Raw genomic sequence first — 19,789 nt, forward strand, 5'->3', positions numbered from 1 at the left:
AGATTAAGAGCACAGAAAGGAAGTCTGTTGAATAAACAGGTGAAAATCAATAAATAAACTTTGAGTGATAATTTTATTCTGACCTAAAACCTGTTGAAAATTACTGAAATTTTTCTGTTTATTTTAATAGGCCTTGGATTAGGCGACAACAAATCTCATCATGTGCCAGTTTTGGTCCAGGATACAGTAGCTTCATGTATAGGCTTGAAAATTGCCTTGTACCAGTGAAGCTTAATACACATTCCATACAACAGAAAAGCATGCTGATCATAAGAAATCTAGAGACACCATATCTGTTAAATTATAACTTTAGTAGTGTTTATTTGATAAATATTAGTTTTAGTTCCATCCAGTACATTTTTTAATAGATTATATCTGCAGAACATGTTGACCCAGGAAAAGTTACAGGTGTCCACTGTCTCTGAAAAGAAGCACTGTAATGCATAAGACACAGAAGGCAGGATAGAAAATCCTTTAACATTGGTCAAGCATCTAATGAACTGAAAGGATCTGAGGCCTTTTGCATTGAAACTAAATGTAGAAGATGCTTGTTTCCAACAGACTCCCTTAGGACATAGGAAGGGGTTGTATCTAATGGTCAGGACACTGAATGGTTGGCCTGACAGTAACTAGCATTGTCCATTCAAATGCACCCTTGTTCTGAGTAATTTTTAGTGAGGCTGTTAGAAGTTTATCAGGACATCAGGTTTATCTTTCCTTAAAAATACGTTCTTAAGTCTAGAGTCACAGGTGTACTCCTTTGGCAGAATGAATAAATTAGCTCATTTTATCTAGCTTCAGATTCGGTATTTCTTCCTTTAACTTCTGTTTCCCTTATTCCCTTGCAAAAATATTGCCAACTTCTTCAGTGAATATATCCTTTTTTTAATTGGTTCTAGTTTTCCCAGTAGTAATGAAGCTGATCTTTCCTGAAGGGAGTAAGACTTCTCTCATATTGGGAACAGTGGCTGATAGCAGCCGTGTTGGGAGATGGCAGTTCTTCATGTAGTGACCTGTAGAACAAATTAAGTTTTGTGATGAATGAAGAAAAAGAAATCTTAAATCAAGAACTGTAAAATGATCATTTAAAATTAACAACATAAAAATACTGAAATGTAGATAGCTCTCCTCAGTGAATTTTGCTTCCACAAGAATATTGTAGAATTAGAGTCACTTTATTTCTGAGTTGCTTGAAATGGGGAAAAATATGACAGAGAGCACTAGGTTTCTTATAACATGCATTCTAAAATTACCTCCATATAAAAGTACTGATATTTTGTGGGAAGATGTGCTATATTCTTCATACACAGTCTTGGAATTGCTGCTTCAGTGCAAAACTAAATTCATTCCAAACTCTGGAATGTGACTAATGTTTCTATCCCACTACTGCTAAGATTAGTGCACTAGTTATAGCAGACCACCTACAAGACCAGAAAAGGTTTTTAAAGAGATGTTTTTGTTTTGGAAATATTTCATTAGTATAGTAATTTTTTTCAGTGTGGTCATTTGTTGTTCGTATTTGTGAAGGTGCAAAGGGAACCTAAGCAATCCATTCAATATTTCTTTGCCACTTTCCCTTTCAGGTGTAATAAAGCTGGTATAGCTAATGTCCAACTACAGTCTCAGCAGTGAGTGAGCCAGAACAGGCCAGTAGAAGTAGGGGGTAGTGTGGAGTGTCAGCAGATGGAAGTCAGGTTCTAAACAAGTTGTATTTAAGTTAGCTTAGCTGGTGGAATGTTTTGTAAAGATTTGCTACAGGCAAATAACCTGCTCTGTCCTTAGATTTCTGGGAACAATGGTATGGTTTTAAAACTATGTATGTTTTTCATTCCATCTCTATCAATTGTATGGAGCAGCTACTCTGGATTGCTCTGGGTCACCCTGTTTATTTACTAGTTAACATATCTGTTATGTAATAACATACATTTCTTTTTCTTTTTTTATTCTTTATTTTTTAAATAACACATCAATGCATAGTATAAATCAATAAAAATACTTCTTTAGTACACTGGTCCCATTTTCCTGTTTTGCATGTTTGTGCAAAGGAAAGGAACAGGACTCCTACCTAAACTGTTCTTTCTGTATTAATCTTCTTCCACTTATGCTATATTCAGAGCTTTACTAAGTCATGTTCCTTCTGCATCTGCTTGGAGAACATTTTTGACTGTCAACCCTAGTCTCAGGAGCTTTTGGGATCCATTGGTGCTGGATGGAAGTTTTCTAAATGTTGTAACTTAAGGAGCTTATTCTCATTGTGTTTTACCCTGCTGGAGAGAGTGGAGTCTGAATAAATTATATAATAGAATAAGTGTTAAATGAAGAATATTATTTAAATGAAGAAATACCTTTAGTAGACACTGAGTTTGAAAGAACTCCTTATTCAGTAACTTTAATTCAGTCACTTACTGATGGGTCTACTGAGTATCTCAAATGAATATGGTAACCCCTAGTGGTGGGCTTCTATTTCTGGACTTCTGATTTGGTTCAAAGGCTCATGAAAATTCATATAAGTAAATATCTCACCATTGTTTAAAAATCTGAGGAAGCTCAAGTGTGATTGTTCCATCAAGAGTCCAAACTAAATTAAAGTAGGAGACTGCCTCATGAAAGATCTTTTAAATAATGTTTTTCTCAAAGGAGTTTCTTTTACTCTATAGCACTGGGGAAGAAATCTGGATATCTCAGAACATCCTTTTTTTTTTTTCCTTGGAGTCCTTGGATTTCCCTTCTTGACAGTATCACCTGCATAGAAGGTTATTGGGGTCCCTGATGCACATACATACAGGGAGAACGTCATGAAAAGAAATTCCATATGTCCCAGCAATTGCTGAGTGTCATAATGGTTCCTTGGCACCACAGGCTGTCAGGGATTAAGCCATTTCACAGTTGTTTGAGGCAAATGATGGAACTGAAAGTCTGTCCTGTAGCATTTAAAAATATTGAGCAATGCCTCAGAATATCTTTGGAGAGAGAAAGCAAAAAAGAATACTGTTGGTATCTGATTTAGAGCAGAAGGAAAATATGGGGAGGCAGAATTTAACCTTATGTTAGTTTATGTGATCGTGTCCTTTCTTTGTTATCTCATAGAGTATTTGGGCTAGTGTTTTTATAATGATCTGAGGTAGAGAGGTTAAAAAAGACATGGGCAAACCTGAGAAGTGTGTTGAGTAAACACATATATGTTTATTGAAATGGTTGTGGCTATGTTCCTCTCTGAGTGTGCCCTGTCATAGTTACTATGATGTATATTATTCAGGTGTATTTTAATGTGCAGTTTTTGATGCTGCACTTTGGAAAATATGGTACACAAAGACCATAAGTAGTCTGAGCCTCAGTTATGCATCTCTCCCTGAGATGGTCAGATTTAATGCTGTCTTTGAGGGAAGCATTTCGAACCTACTTAGCTACCAGCACACATTAACATGAAATTTTCTTTACATGCACTGACATACACAGCGTGTATAGCAAGATATCAATAACCATGAAAAACTCATTTTGCATAGATACCAAATTTAAATAAATATACAATGCAAAAAAAAAAAAATGGTGAAACTGAGTACCAGACTTTTACAATCATTCTTTTAAATTGTCATTTTTATAATTGGGGGGGGTGGGGGGGAATGCATGTGCATATGCATATATGAAAAATAGTCTAACTTCCCAATTTGAACAAACTAAGAATGTTTCATTTGTGTAGATAGCTATATCCACAAAATCTTGTGGGTCAATTTCTAATGACCTACTAGAAAATTTGTTTTTAAGTCTGGGTGTGGGAAACATTCTAGAAAATATAAGATAACAAGGCTTTCAAGTAGTTTTGTGAAAAGCATTATTTCTGTGCTTTGCATGCAGAAGGTGTTTGATGCCTCATGGCTTTATATAAGACTTAAACTTGCTAACTTCTCTGCTCTGTGGCACTGTATTCAGGACAAAGAGTCTTCAGGAATTCCTACAGGCTCTCCAAGATCGGAGACAGGCCTTTGGATAATTTATAGACCATTTGATTATATGCCTTCTGATGATGGACAAAGGTGTTTTTCATCCCCTAGTTAGGGAAAGGCTTGAGATGTCTATCTCAGACCACCATATGATTTTCAACCATTTGTACTTAATGTCATCTTCCTCTCTGAGGACTATAATGCTGTTTTTAGTTGCATAAGTGATACTTTGGGGACTAGAAGCTATAGAAAAATGTTTGGTCATAAATTTGGTAGAACAGCAGTCACAGAGGCTATTTTTTGCTAGTCTGTGTCATAGTTCCATCAGTTCTTTTATAAAGGTAAAGTGATTCCAGTATTTAACCATTTAAAATTTGGGGGTTTAAATTAAACAATTGCCACCATGCCTTTGTGAGTACAGTTGATTCTCCTTCTGCAAGGGATGCCTCAAGGAGTACAGCTGATGCTACTTTATCATTGTTTGTCTCTTCCTTTTTATTCCTTACAGCAGAGCAGTGATACTGTTTTCACATTTGTCCTTCTACCAGGATTGTAAAGAAACTGGACAATTTCCTTGTACTTTGCATTCACCAACGTCCTCAGATAGTGATATGAAGAAATAGTGCGAAATAGGGACAATAAACATCGAGTGTGATTGTATATGTCTGCTCAAGGAGTGTAGGTGTGATTGTATATGATTGCTCAAGGAGTGTAGGTGTGGTGATTGGTCCCGTAACCATATAGTTTTAAGGAAATAACTAATGAAAGAAAGAGTCTGTTCTTCTTCCTCTAACAAAAGGGGCTATTTATAAAAAGGATGAGAAACATTCCAATGTTATCTAGAGGGAGCACTAAATCTCCTTGCTAAAGAAAACTAGATGGCCGACAAGGACATGAATTAGCTGTAAACTTGCAAGACCACCACATTCCAGGCAAAGGACTGATAAGCTAATTAACATACGAAGCAAGAGTAGGCAGGTTTAGGTAACGTATAATGTATAGGCGTTAATTGAATATTCATTTGTTTTATTGTATAAATATGAGATGGTTTGTCACTTCGGGCATGCACGCTTGTGGTGGAGTGATCCCCCGTGCATCTGCACGCTATAAACATACATACTTTATAACTTTTGAGTTATAGAGTTTAATTCCGTACGTCAATAGCCTGCCAGGAATTTGTTTTGATATACTAATGATTTGCAAAATTAATTTCTCTTCTTTTAAGTAGCTTCAGGGAGTCTCTGATCTAAGTTGTCATTGTGTGCAATCTGTCTACTCTGAATTTGTTTCTCTTTTCCTAGTCTGGTGTTATATGAATTTAACACAAATTGTTATGTAAATACACAAACACCCATTAATATCTATGATAAACTATCTATTTTTATATTTATACTGTATGGTGTTAGAAACATCAAGTTTATTTATAGTTTAAGGTTCATGTCTTATTTTTACATACCACATGTTGGAAATGCATTATGTAATTTCAGATGAAAATAACTTTTTTTAATTTGTCTTACAGAGTGCAGGCTTAGTAAAAGTAGATGGTAGTTCTGTATTTGAAGAAGCTTTACAGAACATTGATGAAGAACTTAAATTTGATTTCAGTGTTAGACTAGTAATTAACAAGAAATTTGAAAGCTGTGAGCAGGCATAATATCTTTGACCTTGACTGGAGTTTGGCCTTCTGCATAGGCTGCAGGACTCAATTTTATAGGAAGAGCTTGTTCTCTTTTTATTACTAGCATCATTCCCCATTTGAATGGGGAGTAGTATCTTAAAATGAATGCATGGTTACGATAACAGAATTGACTGAAAGCAGCTGTGAGGGGGTGTGTGTGTATATATATATATGTATATAAATAAACATATCAAAAATACACAACACCACCTCCACCCCCCACCCCCCCCTTTTAATTGTGCTGTTCAGCTGTTCTGTCTCTCCAGTCATTTTCCCTCCTTGCTTTCCGAATAGTAAACGTACACAACCAAGCAAGCAGGAACACGCAAATACCACTGCATTTTCCAAATTAAAAATCAACAATTGCATTTAGGAGGTTGCATAATTGCAAGCATATAAAATGTACATAAAATCCTGTACTAATTTCTATCTATTTACAGTACAACCCAATTGACTTCTTATCCACAGCCTATTTTGTTCCAGCATGTTTGATATTCCTATATTTCACGGACTGAATTTAGAGACACAGATTTGTATGGAAATTTACCTCATAAATATGATTTTGAAATGTTGCTATTTTTTTAATTGGAATATTTGTGCTGGATCTGTGGTCCTCTGTGGCTTCTGGTGCTTTCTACCTTTTGTGTTTTCACCTCTTAAATCTCATTATGTGACAGCTGAAGACATTATCACTTTCAAATATTATTTTTCTTAGAAGCAATTGGCTTAGCCAAAGTCAAGGGAAGCCGATAAGGATTTTTCTGTGCCTGCAAGCATAACCCATTCCACTTAGCACTACTGAGAAGCGTCTTTCTTTGTGGCATATTAGGATTTCTTCTGCTGACAACTGAATATGTTCTTAATTATATGTTTCATAACGACATCCTACAGATTTTTAAAAAGTGATTAAATATTTTCTTTTATGAGAAATGTAAGATCAAATTTTGATGTCTAAGTTTAACTCAACATTCTTCTATTCTCATCTTTTGAATTGAATCAATACTTAAGGTATCATTTTTCTTGAATTGCCTTTCTGCACATAGTAGTCATATTGAAATCTGTGAAGACGGTAGGTAAAAAGGAAGAACAAAAATACATTGTTTTTCCGGAATATTCTGCAACTTTAAAAGAAATTTTAAAATACTGCTGATTTAACATGTATTTGATATATATCTGAGAACTGGAATGGTCAGCTGTGTCATTCATTTATTCTTTTCTTCAGAAAACCACACAACATTTGAGGGATTTGATATTATCTATCTCATATTCAGTTAAACTGGTTACTATTAATCTGTATTCTGGGTGCTCTAAATACCTGGACCTCTTTATAGCTATTTTACTATTTGTGTGATCTGACTGACAGCATTGGCGGGCTAATTACAAGAATCAAATGCACTTGAGCCTCTTATTTTGAAACTTTGGCCCTTTATATCAAATAGTACATTTGCTAAGTGCAATACAACTGTCTTTTGGTAATAAATAAATAGATTTGCTTTCCTACTAGTATGAATTTCATTTTTATATGTAGCATATGAAGTCTTCAGAAAGACCACAGGCAAAAGAAAATGTATGTGCTCATATTGCATATGTTGAATTCACTGAGTGTGTTTCTTTAGCTTAATTCAACACTGTGTTTCTTTGGCTTTAATAGTATTGCAGTGGAGGTAAGAACTATACCTAAGATAAAGAGAAGGAACATGAAGGAGCAAAAAACCAGGTCCAAAAATAAAATAATTTGGGTTGGGGTTTTTTTGCTTTGTTTATTTCTTACTGTGGTTAACTTCTTTCTTTCTTTTAGCGTCACTCTGATTACAATAAAGTTAACTTACCACTTTCTTAAAGAACTCGAGGGATTTTCTGGAAGACAAACTGAATGTGTTGGGAGGAAGATGTAGAATGTGGGTTTGGATCTCTAAAGGGCATATACAGAGAGTTCAGACTTGCATTTCTAAACTTTTGAAGGATGTAAAGGGGCAAAAATCAATGCTGATGAGAAATTGTTTGTTTGGCCCTGTATATGGCGTATAGCATGCTGGAAGTACTTTTCTTACGTTCAGAAGGACATTCTTTGTGTATTTCACCTTTTCACCCCTTAAATTACTTCTAAGTTTTTGAATAATATAATTTTAAATGTCCTGCAAAAGTTTGGTTGGTTTTTTTTTTAATTATTATTTCTGATTACATATTTACTGAACAGCCTTGAGTCTAGATTCAGACTAGAAGTGGTGTGAAGGTCTTCTCCTGTTGCTTTTTTGAAAAGTTACCTTGCATATCCCTACTCTCTACTACTGACAAATATTGTTCAATTAAGTATTTACTTAGTAAATCTTCAGGAACAACATTTACTAAACAGTGTGAAGTGTTTTATTACTTTTGATCCTGGGTGGTAAACTGAAGGCTTTGATTCTGCAAGGACCTACTATACATGTGCATTTAATTTTCAGCTACTGATAAACCTCACCTGGCTGCCTAGGCTACTCTGGTGTTTGCAGGCCTCTGCTTTTAATTTTTGGTTTTTTGAAGGTGTGACTACAGTTCATTTAGACATGGTCAACCTAGCTTTAAGACAGCTACTTCAGGTATTGCTAGTAGTTGAGGTACAGTTGAGCTGATTCTTCACTATGAGTTATCTTTTAGAGTCTTTATGTAGTTTTTTTGGATGGTTTTGCAGCCTGCGTCGGTCTATGTTAGTACCTAAAGTTTGAAGAAAGCTTGAATAGTTCTACTGAAGCTATAATCTCTCCGGTCTGTGCTGCGGGCATTTCGGGCGAGCGGGAGTCAGATTCAAATACTCACAGAATTCAAGATCTGATCCGTTTATTGTACAAACCAGGTAGACTTTTATAAGGCATTCTATAAGCGTGCAATAATGTGGTTGGCTATTTTACAAGCGTATAATAATATGATTGGTTAACAATTGTTTACTGGGAAGATTTCTGTTTCTGCTTTCTCTGGCACGTAGGCTCCTTTCTGCGGTTTCCCAGCTCCTCTTATCACGTCCCGTTGGCCTTGCTTTTGAGCAAACATCTGCAATTTGCTCCTTTTTCTTCATCCCACTGTTCTGGCCGTAACCTCGTCTTATTTCTTCAGTATTTTTCCACTTGCTTCAGAGTTCAGTATAATCATTCAATACAGCAAGAGCCCCAACAGGTCTGAAGCACTGATGTGCTCTAAAGAAGTCTTAATGTTGTACTGCAGAAAGTATTATCAATTTGTAATCTAGATTTTCATCCTGAAAAGCCTTTATTAAATTCTTCTTAATCCTATGAACTTTGAATAAGCAATTGATTTTGAAGGAATGAGGTTTAAATTGGCACAGAGTTTTGTTTTATCAAAAATGGCAATTAAACAAAAATATGAAAACCATCTTAGTAAATAATATGTGGAAATTCAGTTTCACATACAGTCTTAAAAGCAGTGCACAAAAACATTCTTTATGGCTTAACCGAATTTACATTCATGTAGTAGTGTAATGTAATTTGCTGAAATGGCATATTTATTTTGGTTTTAGTGGTCATTAGCAGCTCTGAAAATGATGGTATCTTAAAATGGAATTATAACAAGGTTTGTTAATGGCATACTAAAGTTAACCTTATATTTTATCGTTTCAGTTATTCATGGTGGACAATGGAGCAGATGACTGGAGAATAGCCATGACTTATGAGCGTATTTTCTTTATCTGCTTGGAAATACTTGTATGTGCTATACATCCCATACCTGGGAACTATACATTCACATGGACAGCCCGGCTTGCCTTTTCTTACGCTCCATCCACAACAACAGCTGATGTGGATATCATTTTATCTATACCAATGTTCTTAAGGCTGTATCTTATCGCCAGAGTTATGCTTTTGCATAGCAAGCTTTTCACTGATGCATCATCTAGAAGCATTGGAGCGTTAAATAAGATAAACTTCAATACTCGTTTTGTTATGAAGACTTTAATGACAATATGTCCAGGAACTGTACTGTTGGTTTTTAGTATCTCATTATGGATAATTGCTGCGTGGACTGTCCGAGCTTGTGAAAGGTAAGGTTCTTCTGTTTGGTTGGTTAGTTGTGTCTGCCTGTCTTGTTTTGCTTCTTTGGTTTTGTATTCGAAGGACCTAAATATTTAATGGAATGGAGATTCCTGGTCTTTGATATGTTGAGTGCTGGTTGGATTTCACTCTGTCACAGATTGTCAGGAATGCTTTGCCTTTTAATCTGATGGATCTATGTAGAGAAGTTTGTGCCACAACACTTATTGTAGTACTGCAAGTTAATTTCATCGTTTTCATTTAACTTTTCTAAAACACAGTGGAATACCATAAAATGTCTCTTAACAACAGTTACAGTTGTTGATACTCTGTGTTGATAACAGCTTTCATTTATTGTGTTTGTGAGTTAAATTTATTGAGAGTAATGTAGATAAAATAGCTATGGAAAATTCCAATGGAAAATGTATTTTTTCAGTTAGACTTCTATTGTCCTGTTTCTTAAAAAAAAATGTTGTTGGGGAGTTGGCAAGATCAGGAAAGGGTGATGTACTGGTTTTGACTGGGACAGTTAATTTTCTTCATAGTAACTCCTATGGTGCTATGTTTTGGATTTGTGACTAAAATAGTGTTGATAGCACACCAATGTTTTAGCTATTGCTGAACAGTGCTTACACAGTGTCAAAACCTTCTCTGTTTCTCACTCTGCCCACCCCCAGCAAGTAGGCTGGGGGTGCACAAGAGATTGGGAAGGGACACAGCTGGGACAGCTGACCCCAACTGACCAAAGGGATATTCCCTACCATATACCATCATGCTCATCAATGAAAGCTAGGGGAAAGAAGGAGGAAAGGGGGAAGTTTGGAGAGATGGCATTTGTCTTCCCAAGTAACCGTTACACATGATGAAGCCCTGCTTTCCTGGAAAAGTAAGATGGGCAGTAGTGAATTAATTTCTTATTTTGCTTGTGCATACAGCTTTTGCTTTCCCTATTAAACTGTCTTTATCTCAACCCATGTGTTTTCTCACTTTTACCCTTCCGATCCTCTCCCCCCCTCCCGCTGGGGGGCACTGAGTGAGCGGCTGTGTGGGGCTTAGCTGCCTACCAGGGTAAACCCACAACAGAGGCAAAGAGGAATGGGGGGAGGGAGGGAGATATATATATATAAAAAAAAACAACAGGGGGAAGGAGAGAAACAGAGGGTGATAAAGAGATGGAGATAAAAGAGAGAGAAAGTGAGTGAGCGAGCAAGCAACAGACAGACAAGGGAGGAGAAAGGAAAATGTTGCAGAAAGGCTGTGTGATCATGGCCATGACTCCCTTAAAGATCTTTGTGAAACAAAGTTAGCGTAAGTTAGCTGAAGCAGGCCTTGCAGCTATGCTGAGGCATGCTGATAAGGAAGCTGAGAAAAACACTGACCTTGTGCCTAATGTTGTAAATAACTTTGAGGAATTCGCGTAGACTAGAGAGGAAAAGAAAATATGTAGCTAGCTATCCGCAGAAACCGCAAGTAGGAGGACGTATGAAAATGTAACCCTTTAGAGCTTAGCCAATCAGCAGATGACTTGTAGGCATAATTAACTGGAACTGTATATAAGACATAATCGCGCCGTAATAAATCGAAGCTTGCTCTATCACTCATATTGAGTCGGCCGCTTGCTTCCCCTCGCTCGTCGCAGGAAAAGTTAGAAAGAGGCAGAGAAAGAAAGAGAAGGGGGAAGAAAGAGAAAAAAGAGGGAAAGGAAAAGATAAACGGGGAGAGAGGGAGGTAGAGTGTAAGAGAGAGAAAAAGAGGAACAGGAAAGAATGCTACTAAAAGAAAGATAAAGAGAGTTAAAGAGGGAGAAGGAAAGAGGAACAGGAAAGAATGCTACTAAAAGAAAGATAAAGAGAGTTAAAGAGGGAGAAGGAAAGAGGGAGAGTAAGATAGGGAGAAGGAGAGAGAAAAAGGGATGGAGAAATAGTGAGATAAAGAGAGGGGAGGGAAGAGGGAGAGCAGACAGACAAACCAAGAGAGACAGCAAAAGCAAGTGAGAGAAAGAGAAAGCATGAGAAAGCACACGAGACAAAGCAAGTTGAAGAGAGAAAAAGTGGGGGGGAGATAAATACTGAGCAAGTGAGGGGCGAAAGCAAGAGCGGAAAAGAGAACGTGATGGAGAGGAAGAGAGCAAGAAAGAAAGCAAGAAATGAAGAGGCAGTGAAATAGAGGGAGGGAGAAAGCAAAAGTGAGAATGTGAGTGAATGAAAAGGCGGGATAGAGGGAAAAGCTAGAGAGAGAAAGGCTAGTGAAAGATATAGAAAGTGAGAAACAGGCATGTTTTTCTTCCTTTCCCTGTTTGCCTACTTTGGAAACCGTTTATGGGAGTTATTTGTGATGGCTAGCTGATATAAATCATCAGTTAAAATGCAAGCTGTTATGGTCTGGTTACTTTTGGAAGTTATTCATTGCATTACTTCTCAATCTGTTATGGAGAAAACCAGTTTATCTTATAAACTGAATGTAGATATTATCTTGACATTGCTGCTTTTATTTTTAATATTGCCAGAATTTTGGAATGCAGTTTGTTACAGTAGCATCGATGTTGTTCAATTATGTTATGGCAAGACTAATCATGTTCTGAAAACATTAACAGTGACATATTATAGTTTCAAAATATTTCCCATATCTGGGACAGAAGGAGCATTCTAGGGGTGGGTTGACCTTGGCTGGCTGCCAGGTGCCCACTCAGCCACTCTCTCCCTACTCCTCCTCAGCAGGACAGAGGGGAGAAAATACAATGAAAACCCTTGTGAGTCAAGACAAGGACAGGGAGATCACTCAGCAATTGCTGTCATGGGCAAAACAGACTTGACCTGGGGAAGATTAAATTAATTTATTGCCAATTAAAAATACAGTAGGGCAGTGAGAAACAAAGACAAAACTAAAACCACCTTCCCCACCCAACCCCCTTCTTCCCAGGCTCAACTTCATTTCTGACTCTTCTACCTCCTCCCCCACTGAGCAGCACAGGGAGGTTGGGGAACAGGGGATGCAGTCAATTTATAATGTTTTGCCTCTGCCACTCCTTCCTCCTCGTGCCGTTGTTCAGCTCCAGTGTGGGGTCCCTCCCACAAGATACAGTCCTTCATGAACTGCTCCACTGTGGGTCCTTCCCACGGATTGCATTTCTTCAAGAGCTGCTCCAACATGGGTCCTTTCTATGGGGCGCAGTCCTTCAGAAACAGACTGCTCCAGCGTGGGTTCCCCACAGGGTCACAGGTCCTGCCAGAAAACCTGCTCTGGTGTGGGCTCCTCTGCTCCGGTGTGGGGCCCTCCATGGGCTGCAGGGGGGACAGCCTGCTTCACCATGGTCATCTTTGCAGTCTACAGGGGAATCTCTGCTCTGGCACCTGGAGCACCTCCTTCCCCTCCTTCTTCACTAACCTTGGTGTCTGCATAGTTGTTTCTCTCATATTTTCTCTCTCCTCTCTCAAGCTGCTGCGCAGTGTTTTTTACCCTTTCTTAAATATGTTATCACAGAGGCACCAACAGCATCACGGATGGGCTCAGCTTTGGCCAGCGGTGGGTCCGTCTTGGAGCCGGCTGGCATTGGCCCTATCAGATGCAGGGAAAGCTTCTGGCATCTTCTCACAGAAGCCACCCCTGTGGTTTCTTCTGCCCCACTACCAAAAGCCTTGCCACATAAATGCAATGCAAGAAGTAACAGAGTGTTAGAAGGAAAGATGCTTTTTCTTCTAAATTCATTGCAAGTGACAAGGCACTCTCTCATTTTGGCCCGAAATACAGGAATTCCAATATTCTGACACTAGTGTTTCCGGAAAGGTTCAATTTTATTTCTGCACTGAAACCCAGACAGCTTTTTGAACTTTGTTTATACTAGTATAACAGTGATGTTATACCAGTACAGACCTTGTAGGCTGATCAATCAAAACCATTCCTGAATTAGAAAATAGGATATGAATTTACTTGTAGTTATTTTTCTATAAAACAGTGGGTTTATCTCGGTGATATCCAATATTTGTTTATAAGCCTTGTTCTGTATTAAATAAAATCCATCGGTAAAATTCCTATGGATTTCCATGAGTGGTCCACTGAATCCAAGTATGTTAATTGAAAACTGAATCTATTGCTGCAACATAAATTGGGCAACTATTTCAGATTACTTAAGTTGCGAGCTTTTGGGTTAGGGGCTATCTTTGTTGTATATTGCGTGCCGCTTAGCACGGTGGTATCAGAGAATAAAACTTCCATATAATATATTGCAGTACTAATACATTTAATATTTTTTTTTTGTGGGGGGTGGGGGTGGTGAGGGGAGGAAGGACTTCTGAAAGCTCCTGATGTTCAGATGAGGATTAATGTTTGCATGTGTTGATATAGCAGTTTAACTATTCAGTTTCAATTGATACTGAGTGTGCTAAGAGCTTGTGCTGAGAACACTACCCAGGCAGGAGTAATGCCTGAACTCAGCATTGTTTTCTCCTTGGAAACGTGCTGCCTGAAGTGGAGAAGGCTGAGGTGAGAGTCTGTAGTCTTAATTCACTCGCAGAGGGGAATGCATCTGCCAGGTGGTGGGACCTTAAAATCCACCATTTAGTAGTGTCAAACAATTTTACTCCTTTTAGATCTGTACTAGCACTAAGCATGATGCTATGCCGTGAACATATATCAGACTGAGTTGGAACGGGCTGGCACTAAGCAGGTGTCTCTGTGCTATGCTCTCATTTATGATGTGTGTGTGGCCAATGCGGGACACAGTGCATAAGCATATCTTTTGGTGCCGAGCTGAGACAGCAAAAGAGACCAGTCTCTGACCACTGGGAAGAATGATAAAAAAATATTTCTTAGGCCCCAGAGTGCCAGCTACCTGATTAGGATGACAGCAGGAACAGGAATAGATGACATTAGTGTCACAGGGCTATAGCCTGGTTTGGAAGCTGATGCAAAACCTGTGGGAGCTAATGGGCTTTCATTGGCTTCAAGGCCTTTCACGATGGATGCAAAAATGGTTGTGTCTGCTGTGTAGTCATGCAAATCATGCCAAGTGGTTGGGATGAACCTTGGATACAAACTTAAGTGTCAGTTTTAAGGAGTGGTGTATGTGTCTGAAAATATGCTTTGTAATGCTAGGAAATGATTAAAGGGACTGGAGCATCTCTCCTATGAGGAAAGGCTGAGAGCTGGGACTGTTTAGCTTAGCGAAGAGAAGGCTCAGGGGGGAATCTCATCAATGTATATAAACACCTGAAGGGAGGGTGCAAAGAGGATGGAGCCAGGCTGTTTTCAGTGGTGCCCAGTGACAGGACGAGGGGCAATGGGCACAAACAGAAACACAAGAGGTTCTGTCTGAGCATCAGGAAACACTTTTTTTTTTTTTTTTTTTTTTCTTACTGTGAAGGTGACTGAGCACTGGAACAGGTTGCCCAGGGAGGTTGTAGAGTCTCCCTCCTTGGAGATATTCAAAAGCCATCTGTACATGGTCCTGGGCAACCGGCTCTAGGTGGCCCTGCTTTGTTGGGAGAAGGGTTCGCCGGAGTCGAGAAGACGCTCAATATGAGTTATGCATCTTGCTCAACTTTATTAGTTTCTAACACTACTTATATAGAATCGATACACATGCATATTTGTAAAGCAGAAATATGATTGGTTATTAGTCTCTAAGCGTGCGCGGTTCTCACACCCCTAATTATCATGACTAAAATAAGCATCCTATCCATGTAGATAATTGTGTTGCTATGATTCAGCCTTGTAGTTTGTTACTCCCTATATTCCCATACCGCTCCCTATCTTGGCCCTGCACCTGCTTTCCCAGCAGCTGTAACTTGTTACAGCCACTGCCTGTTGGCACAACATAATTACTTGGTCTCAGGATTCAAGAATAGCTCAAGGCTACCTTTCTTGTTAACTTCAGCACAGCAACTTCAGTACAATTCTGATTACAGGCCTATTCTAATACCAGGCCTGGATTGTGCAGATCTTCAGAGATTCTAAGGCCATGCTTCTGCAGCCATTCTTCTACACTGCTTGAGCAGGGAGGTTGGACCAGATGACCACCAGAGGTCCCTTCTAACCTCAACCATTCTGTGATTCTGTGGCATGGCAGAGAAACATCTGCAGCCACTGTTACTGATGCGTATTGGGTTTATGTGGCAAGGGTGGGGGGGCTGCAGGGGTGGCTTCTGTGAGAAGATGCCAGAAGCTGCCCCCATGTTGGACAGAGCCAGTTCCAGCCAGCTCTAAGATGGACCTGCTGCTGGCCAAGGCTGAGCCAATTGGCAATGTTGGTAGCGCCTCTGTGATAACATATTTAAGAAAGGGTAAAAAACCACTGCACAACAGCAGCTGAGAGAGAGGAGTGAGAATACGTGAGAGAAACAACCCTGCAGACACCAAGGTCAGTGTCAGGAGGAGGAGGTAGAAGAGTTAGGAGTGAAGTTGAGCCTGGGAAGAAGGGAGGGGAGGGGTGGGGGGAAGGTGTTTTTAGATTTGTTCTTATTTCTCATTATCCTACTCTGTGATTAATTGGCAATAGATTAATTTAATCTTCCCCAAGTCGAGTCTGTTTTGCCCATGACGGTAATTGCTGGGTGATCTCTCTGTCCTCATCTCGACCTACAAGCTTTTTGTCATATTTTCCCCCCCATGTCCTGCTGAGTAGGGTGAGTGATAGAGCAGCTTGGTGGGCACCTGGTGACCAGCCAAGGTCAACCCACCACAGGTGTGCATGAAGAGCAATTCATAATCATCTTGGTGTGTTTATCAGAGAGAGAGGGAGAGATGTCTTACAGTTACTATGATATAAAACAGCTGATTGATTTTTCTTCTATTTGTTTTTTAAAGACTTCCCCCCCCCATTAATACACTAAATATTTACAAGTAACTTTGACTTGCAGAAGATTACAGAAGGTAGTCTGTGAGCTGCAGAAGGTGAAAATACCTGTAAAATACATAGTGTATGCTGTCTTTGAAACAATATGACATATTGTAATACATAAACAAGAAATGACAGAATGATTAAAGATAAAGCATTAGGGCAGAAGGTTTGCTGGTATAAGTGTTTAATAGAAGGATTTGATGTGAAAGAGAGAAGAAAAATATTGGTCCCATTGCAGCTTGATGCTGTTGGAAGGGAGAGGAGGATGTTGGCTGAACACTAGTTTTCCTTGTTTGGGCTTGTTTTCTACTGCTGACACCTCTCTAGTAGGACTGGCATAGGATATGAGATTTAAAGAGGAGAAGCTGCTCTCTCTTTCCAACTCTGGAGAAGAGCATGGAAGAACATGGAAAGTATCTTGGTTAATAATCAGTCGTGTCAGAAAGTTCAGTGGCTTCTTCTCAAATTTAATATTTGGCTATGGTAACATCTCAGGGGGAAGCTTAAAAGGGATTATAAAACATTGCATGCCAACTGCTGGGTTGGGTTTGCAGTGGGGTTGTGGTAGGAGAATGTGGGGTTTATGCTATCGCAGGTGCTGTTTGGCAAGCACACCATCCATTTGCTGCTTCAGGCTTGCTTCTGGTAGTTAACAAAGGATGATGTTCATTGTCCCTTTTCTTTCAGTCAGGCACACTCTCTGTTGTTACTGAATAACCGAAATTTATCAGTTGTGTAGTCACTTAGCTTAATTGACTTGACCTGAGAATTATCCAAAATGTTTTCCTTGGTGACCTAAGTGCCAACCAGGAGCTAGGCTGTGTATTCCTGAGTCTCCAGTAGCATATGTGGGAAATGACATTGCAGATGATTTACATGAAGTAATGGTCTTCTAATAAAAAACAAGTTCTCTCTTACCTGTGTTTCAGAAGTTACCTGCTGTTCTAATCCCTTGAGTTAAAGGTGATCTCTTTATGTTATCCTGTATTTTGAAGAATGCATTAGATAATAGCCTGAAAATCTTCCCACAATCCATAACTGTAGGGGTACCACGTGTTCTGAAATTGAACAGTGAGATTTCAGATCAAATATTTGTGCCCAAATGTCTTTTTACCTTATTTTTAATCACTCATCTTTTCAGAAAATCATCATACACCTTCAGACTAATGAGCTTCTAAAATTGTATCCTTGCCTGTTTAAACTTTGATGTGAAAGTGGAATCTTTTGCAGTTGATTCTTTCCGAGGCATTCAAAACATGATGTTACACTTAGTTTAACACCAAAGAGGCATTTCAGCTCACTAATACTTGCAGCATTAATTTTCTTCCTTTTCCAAGCATACCAGCGTTTGACAAAAGTTTTGCTTGATAATTCTTGATAGTACTGCATTTAGTGGTATTTGTTCTAATGGTTATACCTCCTTGCAAGCAGATGGCATTGATTGCCTTCCCTGTTCTTTGTGTGTTGGGAGGCAGAAGACCTGCTGATGCAATAGTGTACCTTCAGTGATCGTATTTCTGAAGGCAAGGTGTGTGATTGTTCTTGATTTTTAGAAAATGAGATCTTGCACAGACAGTCAAGAAGCAGATGCTGCGGCATGATGTTCCAGCGTCCATTGGAGACACAACAATCTGCACCAGGAACTGCATAGTAGAGAAGCTCATTTTCATTTTCTTCATAAGGAAAATAAAAAAAAAAATAGACTCGGAGAATGTTAGTATGGTTTTAATAGGATCAACCCTAATACTTTGCTATCATTCAGGTAACAGGCTATAGTTTTATGGACAGTATAGAACACTGAAGTTAAGGTTTTAGTATACCAACCAGAGTATGCTAGATGTATACAAATAATTTATAAATCCATAAAAATATAGAATATTAAAGGTGATAGAGGATGCATCCTATAGATGTGTTGTGACCTTGAACAAAGTCACTTAATCTCTGCTTGTCTGTTCCATGCATATAATATTATTTATCTTTATAGTTTGGTGTGGTATCCTTATACTGAATAATAAAATGGCTTGAATTTACCTAACTGTCACCTGACACTGAGGGGACAGACAGGTTCTTTTAGGGATCCTTGGCAGAATGATGATGACACTAAGTTGCATTTACAGTTAAAGCTTTATTTGTTTTTAATAGGATTTTATGATTAGCATAGCATAGAATTTATGATCAGAATAGCACAGGATTTCTACAAGCAGAATCAGCGTAGCACAATTTTATAAGTAGCATAGCACAGCTTAGCTTATGGTTTCTAATCACCTGGACCCTCTGCAGATCGGGTCAAGTCTTAATACTTGGTTTGCCGTACCAGTATAACAATCATAATCTAGCCTTGAAAAGCATATAAAAGAATATGAGTCACTTAGTCCTCGGAGGAAACAGACAACGGTGGAAGCGTCCCTGGCCACTGGGAGGTCACGGATCTTGCTGGTCAGCAGCAGTTCCAGTCCAAGTTCCCACTTAAGACCTGTAACTGCTTGATTTTTATAGACAGCGCTCTGTGTGCTGCTACGCTTCCCTGTTCTGTGATGGGGTCATTACCACCACCTGTTTGGCTGGGTGCCTGGGACCTTCAAGGCTGGTAAGGAGGGGAGTAGTTGGCCTGGTGCCCAGGAATCTTGAGGGTGGGGTGGGGGGAATAAAAATCTGTTTCATTTGTCTACTTGGTTTGCAGGACCTTCAGGTCCTGATAATGAGGGGAAAGGGGACTAGTACGTGACCTGCTAGGTCACAGAGAATGGCCGTTTGCCTTATACAATGGCACCAGTTATGTGCTAACTATATTACCAGGGGTCAGGAGCAGAGGGTAGAAGTCACAGTAATGTGAGAAAGAGAGCAAGAAAGTAGTAAAGTGAGAAAGTGTGTGCCAGGTAGTGAGCAGGAGGGAGGGAGAGCAGAATAAAGTGATTAGGAGCAAGAGTATGAGAGACAAGAGGGAGAGAGAAAATTTGAGAGGGAGAGATCTCAAAGGCAAGAAAAGTGAGAGCATGAGAGATAGCATGAGTGGGAGGTAAGATGGGATCAAGTGGGCATAAGTGACTGCAAGTGAGAGAAAGCACAAGCAAACACTTCTGCAAGAATGTGTGAGTGAGAAAGCAAAAGAAAGTGCAAGACGTTGAGAAAGCAAAAGATGGAGAGAAAAAAAAGATAAATTGATGGAAAGTAAGAGTGTGTGAGAAAGCTCGAGAATGAGAAAGTGAGCGTAAGCAAGAGAGTGGAAGTGAGAGTGAAAGAGAATGAACAAGTGAGTGCAAGGAAGTAAGACCCAGAGAAAGCAAGCTCAAGGTGAGCAAGAGCAATAGCAAGAGAGGAA

General features: G+C 39.1%; 1 protein-coding gene across 3 annotated transcripts in view; it reads left to right on the forward strand.

The window, feature by feature from the left end:
- Window positions 1-19,103, forward strand: part of LOC129734465 (small conductance calcium-activated potassium channel protein 2-like) — a 33,200-nt gene extending 14,097 nt beyond the window's left edge. The window contains exons 3-4 of one of the 3 annotated variants that reach the window (XR_008730058.1): window positions 9,228-10,878; window positions 11,281-16,030. Coding sequence is in view for 1 of the 3 variants with exons in the window: in XM_055698012.1 (XP_055553987.1) it covers window positions 9,228-9,646; window positions 17,902-17,911 (429 nt within the window). In the remaining 2 variants the exon portion in view is untranslated. Of the gene's footprint in view, window positions 1-9,227; window positions 10,879-11,280; window positions 16,031-17,901 lie in introns of those variants that run through there. The other 2 variants (XM_055698012.1, XR_008730059.1) reach the window with 2 other exon arrangements.
- The last annotated feature ends 686 nt before the right edge of the window (window positions 19,104-19,789 follow it).

The sequence above is a fragment of the Falco cherrug genome, chromosome W (genome assembly GCF_023634085.1).
Source record: "Falco cherrug isolate bFalChe1 chromosome W, bFalChe1.pri, whole genome shotgun sequence".
Lineage (NCBI taxonomy): Eukaryota > Metazoa > Chordata > Aves > Falconiformes > Falconidae > Falco > Falco cherrug.